Source organism: Morus notabilis, unplaced genomic scaffold, assembly GCF_000414095.1.
Source record: "Morus notabilis unplaced genomic scaffold, ASM41409v2 Scaffold1695, whole genome shotgun sequence".
NCBI classification, from domain to species: domain Eukaryota; kingdom Viridiplantae; phylum Streptophyta; class Magnoliopsida; order Rosales; family Moraceae; genus Morus; species Morus notabilis.
Window position 1 is genome coordinate 71,339 of NW_010365770.1, and position 8,725 is coordinate 80,063.

The 8,725-nt window shown below is 33.9% G+C and overlaps 1 protein-coding gene across 1 annotated transcript; it reads right to left on the minus strand.

Moving 5' to 3' along the window:
- Positions 1–257: 257 nt before the first annotated feature.
- LOC21387972 lies at positions 258–8,105 on the minus strand. Its single transcript, XM_024172536.1, has 11 exons — positions 7,742–8,105; positions 7,277–7,660; positions 6,696–6,944; positions 5,587–5,979; positions 5,122–5,505; positions 3,858–4,106; positions 2,740–3,141; positions 2,275–2,658; positions 1,694–1,942; positions 307–561; positions 258–265 (listed from the first exon to the last, which is right to left on the minus strand). Exons 1-11 carry the CDS (start codon positions 8,103–8,105, stop codon positions 258–260), a joined length of 3,321 nt encoding a protein of 1,106 aa, XP_024028304.1.
- Positions 8,106–8,725: the final 620 nt, after the last annotated feature.

Genomic DNA, 8,725 nt, shown 5'->3' on the forward strand with positions numbered 1-8,725 from the left:
CATCACTTTGAAGGTTTGTGCTTTTGCCCATCATAGATTCTTCTGTTTCCACTCCCTTATTAACATTCAAGGGGTTGGAGAACCCACCTACAGTTTAAAAGCACGCCATAAGCAAACACCAGAAAAATGTAAAAATATCAATATTAGGCTAGAAGAAAATGTTCTCACCTTCAAAATCTGCTTGACGAATGGATGACGAATCATTGTTGGAAGAGATTGAACCCACATTGGTAAGCTTATTTGGACACTCTGCTGCTTCATCTGACTTACCATTACCAGAGTTGCTATCTATACGGAACAAATTGCGTGAATGATCTTCCACATCAGTCTCTATATTCTTTTCGAGAGAATTTTCTGTGTTTTCTTCAACTATGTTGCTTTCCTTCCCTTCAACAATGATGTCAACAACAGAATCCACATTCAACACGACATCAGTGACTCCCTCATTGACTGCAGGAACCGAACAAGTATCCAATTCACTCACCAAAGCAGACTTGAAAGCAACCTTTTCAACTTCATGATCTGAAGACATTGTCACATTTATTTGCCCAGCCTTCTCATCTGCGCAACAATTTGAAGTTCTGAAAATTCAGTAATTATTAAATGATTTACTGCACAAACGCAAAATATCTTGTTCTTGCAAAATATTTTATATACTTGGAGCAACTTATATTGAGACAGCTTCTGTTTCAAATAAAAACCAAATAGCCCATAAATGTTAAATTTAATGTCAAAGGATTAACTCAACATCGTAGAACATAAGAATCATATGCTTGTTTGACAATGTTGCACAAGAAAATAGGAATCTATTTATAAAAATACACACACATACACACAGGTATAGATTTGATATTGATATACAAAGGATGAATGTACGGAAGAAATTTTTCTTCCTTTTTTTGTTTGTCTAGGAGCTAAGACCAATACAATGCTCCGTTTCCTCATGCATAAACTGCACCATATAGAGTTAATGCAAAAATTATGAGTGCGTTTAGAACTCGTTCTAAAATGATTTTGTTTTTTTGTATGAAAATGAAAATGGAAATGTTTTCAATCTCACACAAAAATCATTTTTAAAAGTGCATTTAGTAGTTTTATCAAGAGATTGTTATCAGTATAAAAAAATTCATTAATATCTCTATCTCTTTCTCTATGCTCGAGAGAGGAGAAAACAGAAACGAAAAAAGAAAAACAACTAAAAATCGTTTTTCATTTCTCACACATTTTACACTAAACAAAAAAATCATTTTTATTTCTGTTTTTTATCTTTAATTATGTCAAATATCGTTTCTCTCCTATTTTCATTTTTTTTCTCGAAAAATGTGAAAAACAAAAACAGAACTAACTCCAAACTTGACCTATGTATAAGAAAAATAGTGAACGGGGAGACCCAATATATTAGAAAATCATTGCCCATGAATATAGCATTATAAAAAATAAAAAAATAAAAAACATTTTCAACTTAACCTGTTTTGGCAAACCATATTATTCTAGAACGTAAGGCAGCTCCTGGCAAAGACCATCACAATATTGGAATTCATGCACCCAAAATAAAATAGAAAAAAAAAATGAAAAGCAGATGATACGAAATTTACAACTTTTACAACGTTGAACTGAAACAAGCTTGATTCGTGGAATATTTTTTTGGACAATGTCTTCTCAACTTATCAGACTGCATTATCAAACAACTTACCATTAATTTTGTGGGAGACTTCATCAGAGCACCCATCTGAACTTTCCTGATTTTTCTTCTCATTAACTTGTCCAACATTCTTGTCTAAAACTGAGAGAACGATGCCATCTGACTCTAACTTTGTTTCAGAACCCCCATGAATAACGTCCTGAACAACAGAGGTTAAACTCAATTCACTGTGTAATTCCTCTTCAGATCCAATTCTTGTCTCTCTACTGCATCTTGTTTCATCAGGAACTGCAGTTCCATCTACAAAACAAACGATCAAGAAAATTACTTTGAAATGTCACATAAGATCAAAAGGAGAAACTGAGACCCTAAACGTGGATCAGACGAGTTGTAAGCTTTGTTGCTAATAACAGCGGATGCTTTATAATATATATAATAATAAAAAGAGTTCAGGCCAGTTGAGATATAATTTTATTTAGGAACTTTTTATTGTAATAAAAAAATTAAATATAATTATTTTTTAGAATGTTTTACAGTAAAAAAATTTAAACTCTAAACTCAAATTCATGAAATGAAATCTTTCAAATTCTAGAAACAATATTATGAAAAATAAATAAATAAATTTTGCACACCGTGACTTTCCGGCACATATGTAGATGGAAGTAGGACAGTTGTATTGCCGGTGGCAATTTCATAATGGTTTTCCTCGAGGCTTTCTTTTGTAATGTCATGAGGAAGAACTGTACATAACTTTTCAACTACCTGAAACCAGTTCTCTGCATCTTTTACTGGCTCTTGACTTTCACTAACGTCACGTGAATGTTCTCGAACTGGGTCTGGATTCCCACTGGAATCAAATTCTACCAAGTCCTGATGATCCTCTTGGACATTATTAGCTTTGTCATCCTCAACTGATTGATCATCCAACTCATCACTTTGAAGGTTTATGCTTTTGCCCATCATAGATTCTTCTGTTTCCACTCCCTTATTAACATTCAAGGGGTTGGAGAACCCACCTACAGTTTAAAAGCACGCCATAAGCAAACACCAGAAAAATGTAAAAATATCAATATTAGGCTAGAAGAAAATGTTCTCACCTTCAAAATCTGCTTGACGTGCTTGACGTATGGATGACAAATCATTGTTGGAAGAGATTGAACCCACATTGGTAAGCTTGTTTGGACACTCTGCTGCTTCATCTGACTTACCATTACTAGAGTTACCATCTGTACGGAACAAATTGCGTGAATGATCTTCCACAGCAGTCTCTATATTCTCTTCGAGAGAATTTTCTGTGTTTTCTTCAACTATGTTGCTTTCCTTCCCCTCAACAATGATGTCAATAACAGAATCCACATTCAACACGACATCAGTGACTCCCTCGTTGACTGCAGGAACCGAACAAGTATCAAATTCACTCGCCAAAGCAGACTTGAAAGCAACCTTTTCAACTTCATGATCTGGAGACATTGTCACATTTATTTGCCCAGCCTTCTCATCTGTGCAACAATTTGAAGTTCCGAAAATTCAGTAATTATGATATCTTGTTCTTGCAAAATATTTTATATACTTGGAGCAACTTATATTGAGACAGCTTCTGTTTCAAATAAAAACCAAATAGCCCATAAATGATAAATTTAATGTCAAAGGATTAACTCAACATCGTAGAACATAAGAATCATATGCTTGTTTGACAATGTTGCACAAGAAAATAGGAATCTATTTATAAAAATACACAGGTATATATGTGATATTGATATACAAAGGATGAATGTATGGATGCAAATTTTCTTCCTTTTTTTGTTTGTCTAGGAGCTAAGACCAATACAATGCTCCGTTTCCTCATGCATAAACTGCACCAGATAGACTTAATGCGAAAATTATGTATAAGAAAAATAGTGAACGGGTAGACCCAATATATTAGAAAGTCATTGCCCATGAATATAGCATTATAAAAAATAAAAAAATAAAAAACATTTTCAACTTAACCTGTTTTGGCAAACCATATTATTCTAGAACGTAAGACAGCTCCTGGCAAAGACCATCACAATATTGGAATTCATGCACCCAAAATAAAATAGAAAAAAAAAATGAAAAGCAGATGATACGAAATTTACAACTTTTACAACGTTGAACTGAAACAAGCTTGATTCGTGGAATATTTTTTTGGACAATGTCTTCTCAACTTATCAGACTGCATTACCAAACAACTTACCATTAATTTTGTGGGAGACTTCATCAGAGCACCCATCTGAACTTTCCTGATTTTTCTTCTCATTAACTTGTCCAACATTCTTGTCTAAAACTGAGAGAACGATGCCATCTGACTCTAACTTTGTTTCAGAACCCCCATGAATAACGTCCTGAACAACAGAGGTTAAACTCAATTCACTGTGTAATTCCTCTTCAGATCCAATTCTTGTCTCTCTACTGCATCTTGTTTCATCAGGAACTGCAGTTCCATCTACAAAACAAACGATCAAGAAAATTACTTTGAAATGTCACATAAGATCAAAAGGAGAAACTGAGACCCTAAACGTGGATCAGACGAGTTGTTAGCTTTGTTGCTAATAACAGCGGATGCTTTATAATATATATAATAATAAAAAGAGTTCAGGCCAGTTGAGATATAATTTTATTTAGGAACTTTTTATTGTAATAAAAAAATTAATGAATATAGCATTATAAAAAATAAAAAACATTTTCAACTTAACCTGTTTTGGCAAACCATATTATTCTAGAACGTATGACAGCTCCTGGCTAAGACCATCACAATATTAGAATTCATGCACCCAAAATAAAATAGAACGATGTTGAACTGAAACAAGCTTGATTCGTGGAATATTTTTTTGGACAATGTCTTCTCAACTTGTCAGACTGCTTTACCAAACAACTTACCATTAATTTTGTGGGAGACTTCATCAGAGCACCCATCTGAACTTTCCTCATTTTTCTTCTCATTAACTTGTCCAACATTCTTGTCTAAAACCGAGAGAACGATGCCATCTGACTCTAACTTTGTTTCAGAACCCCCATGAATAACGTCCTGAACAACAGAGGTTAAACTCAATTCACTGTGTAAGTCCTCTTCAAATCCAATTCTTGTCTCTCTACTGAATCTTGTTTCATCAGGAACTGCAGTTCCATCTACAAAACAAACGATCAAGAAAATTACTTTGAAATGTCACATAAGATCAAAAGGAGAAACTGAGACCCTAAACGTGGATCAGACGAGTTGTTAGCTTTGTTGCTAATAACAGCGGATGCTTTATAATATATATAATAATAAAAAGAGTTCAGGCCAGTTGAGATATAATTTTATTTAGGAACTTTTTATTGTAATAAAAAAATTAAATATAATTATTTTTTAGAATGTTTTACAGTAAAAAAATTTAAACTCTAAACTCAAATTCATGAAATGAAATCTTTCAAATTCTAGAAACAATATTATGAAAAATAAATAAATAAATTTTGCACACCGTGACTTTCCGGCACATATGTAGATGGAAGTAGGACAGTTGTATTGCCGGTGGCAATTTCATAATGGTTTTCCTCGAGGCTTTCTTTTGTAATGTCATGAGGAAGAACTGTACATAACTTTTCAACTACCTGAAACCAGTTCTCTGCATCTTTTACTGGCTCTTGACTTTCACTAACGTCACGTGAATGTTCTCGAACTGGGTCTGGATTCCCACTGGAATCAAATTCTACCAAGTCCTGATGATCCTCTTGGACATTATTAGCTTTGTCATCCTCAACTGATTGATCATCCAACTCATCACTTTGAAGGTTTATGCTTTTGCCCATCATAGATTCTTCTGTTTCCACTCCCTTATTAACATTCAAGGGGTTGGAGAACCCACCTACAGTTTAAAAGCACGCCATAAGCAAACACCAGAAAAATGTAAAAATATCAATATTAGGCTAGAAGAAAATGTTCTCACCTTCAAAATCTGCTTGACGTATGGATGACAAATCATTGTTGGAAGAGATTGAACCCACATTGGTAAGCTTGTTTGGACACTCTGCTGCTTCATCTGACTTACCATTACCAGAGTTATCATCTGTACGGAACAAATTGCGTGAATGATCTTCCACATCAGTCTCTATATTCTCTTCGAGAGAATTTTCTGTGTTTTCTTCAACTATGTTGCTTTCCTTCCCTTCAACAATGATGTCAACAACAGAATCCACATTCAACACGACATCAGTGACTCCCTCGTTGACTGCAGGAACCGAACAAGTATCAAATTCACTCACCAAAGCAGACTTGAAAGCAACCTTTTCAACTTCATGATCTGGAGACATTGTCACATTTATTTGCCCAGCCTTCTCATCTGCGCAACAATTTGAAGTTCTGAAAATTCAGTAATTATGATATCTTGTTCTTGCAAAATATTTTATATACTTGGAGCAACTTATATTGAGACAGCTTCTGTTTCAAATAAAAACCAAATAGCCCATAAATGATAAATTTAATGTCAAAGGATTAACTCAACATCGTAGAACATAAGAATCATATGCTTGGTTGACAATGTTGCACAAGAAAATAGGAATCTATTTATAAAAATACACAGGTATATATGTGATATTGATATACAAAGGATGAATGTATGGATGCAAATTTTCTTCCTTTTTTTGTTTGTCTAGGAGCTAAGACCAATACAATGCTCCGTTTCCTCATGCATAAACTGCACCAGATAGACTTAATGCGAAAATTATGTATAAGAAAAATAGTGAACGGGTAGACCCAATATATTAGAAAGTCATTGCCCATGAATATAGCATTATAAAAAATAAAAAAATAAAAAACATTTTCAACTTAACCTGTTTTGGCAAACCATATTATTCTAGAACGTAAGGCAGCTCCTGGCAAAGACCATCACAATATTGGAATTCATGCACCCAAAATAAAATAGAAAAAAAAAATGAAAAGCAGATGATACGAAATTTACAACTTTTACAACGTTGAACTGAAACAAGCTTGATTCGTGGAATATTTTTTTGGACAATGTCTTCTCAACTTATCAGACTGCATTACCAAACAACTTACCATTAATTTTGTGGGAGACTTCATCAGAGCACCCATCTGAACTTTCCTGATTTTTCTTCTCATTAACTTGTCCAACATTCTTGTCTAAAACTGAGAGAACGATGCCATCTGACTCTAACTTTGTTTCAGAACCCCCATGAATAACGTCCTGAACAACAGAGGTTAAACTCAATTCACTGTGTAAGTCCTCTTCAAATCCAATTCTTGTCTCTCTACTGAATCTTGTTTCATCAGGAACTGCAGTTCCATCTACAAAACAAACGATCAAGAAAATTACTTTGAAATGTCACATAAGATCAAAAGGAGAAACTGAGACCCTAAACGTGGATCAGACGAGTTGTTAGCTTTGTTGCTAATAACAGCGGATGCTTTATAATATATATAATAATAAAAAGAGTTCAGGCCAGTTGAGATATAATTTTATTTAGGAACTTTTTATTGTAATAAAAAAATTAAATATAATTATTTTTTAGAATGTTTTACAGTAAAAAAATTTAAATTCTAAACTCAAATTCATGAAATGAAATCTTTCAAATTCTAGAAACAATATTATGAAAAATAAATAAATAAATTTTGCACACCGTGACTTTCCGGCACATATGTAGATGGAAGTAGGACAGTTGTATTGCCGGTGGCAATTTCATAATGGTTTTCCTCGAGGCTTTCTTTTGTAATGTCATGAGGAAGAACTGTACATAACTTTTCAACTACCTGAAACCAGTTCTCTGCATCTTTTACTGGCTCTTGACTTTCACTAACGTCACGTGAATGTTCTCGAACTGGGTCTGGATTCCCACTGGAATCAAATTCTACCAAGTCCTGATGATCCTCTTGGACATTATTAGCTTTGTCATCCTCAACTGATTGATCATCCAACTCATCACTTTGAAGGTTTATGCTTTTGCCCATCATAGATTCTTCTGTTTCCACTCCCTTATTAACATTCAAGGGGTTGGAGAACCCACCTACAGTTTAAAAGCACGCCATAAGCAAACACCAGAAAAATGTAAAAATATCAATATTAGGCTAGAAGAAAATGTTCTCACCTTCAAAATCTGCTTGACGTATGGATGACAAATCATTGTTGGAAGAGATTGAACCCACATTGGTAAGCTTGTTTGGACACTCTGCTGCTTCATCTGACTTACCATTACTAGAGTTACCATCTGTACGGAACAAATTGCGTGAATGATCTTCCACAGCAGTCTCTATATTCTCTTCGAGAGAATTTTCTGTGTTTTCTTCAACTATGTTGCTTTCCTTCCCCTCAACAATGATGTCAATAACAGAATCCACATTCAACACGACATCAGTGACTCCCTCGTTGACTGCAGGAACCGAACAAGTATCAAATTCACTCACCAAAGCAGACTTGAAAGCAACCTTTTCAACTTCATGATCTGGAGACATTGTCACATTTATTTGCCCAGCCTTCTCATCTGCGCAACAATTTGAAGTTCTGAAAATTCAGTAATTATGATATCTTGTTCTTGCAAAATATTTTATATACTTGGAGCAACTTATATTGAGACAGCTTCTGTTTCAAATAAAAACCAAATAGCCCATAAATGATAAATTTAATGTCAAAGGATTAACTCAACATCGTAGAACATAAGAATCATATGCTTGTTTGACAATGTTGCACAAGAAAATAGGAATCTATTTATAAAAATACACAGGTATATATGTGATATTGATATACAAAGGATGAATGTATGGATGCAAATTTTCTTCCTTTTTTTGTTTGTCTAGGAGCTAAGACCAATACAATGCTCCGTTTCCTCATGCATAAACTGCACCAGATAGACTTAATGCGAAAATTATGTATAAGAAAAATAGTGAACGGGTAGACCCAATATATTAGAAAGTCATTGCCCATGAATATAGCATTATAAAAAATAAAAAAATAAAAAACATTTTCAACTTAACCTGTTTTGGCAAACCATATTATTCTAGAACGTAAGGCAGCTCCTGGCAAAGACCATCACAATATTGGAATTCATGCACCCAAAATAAAATAGAAAAAAAAA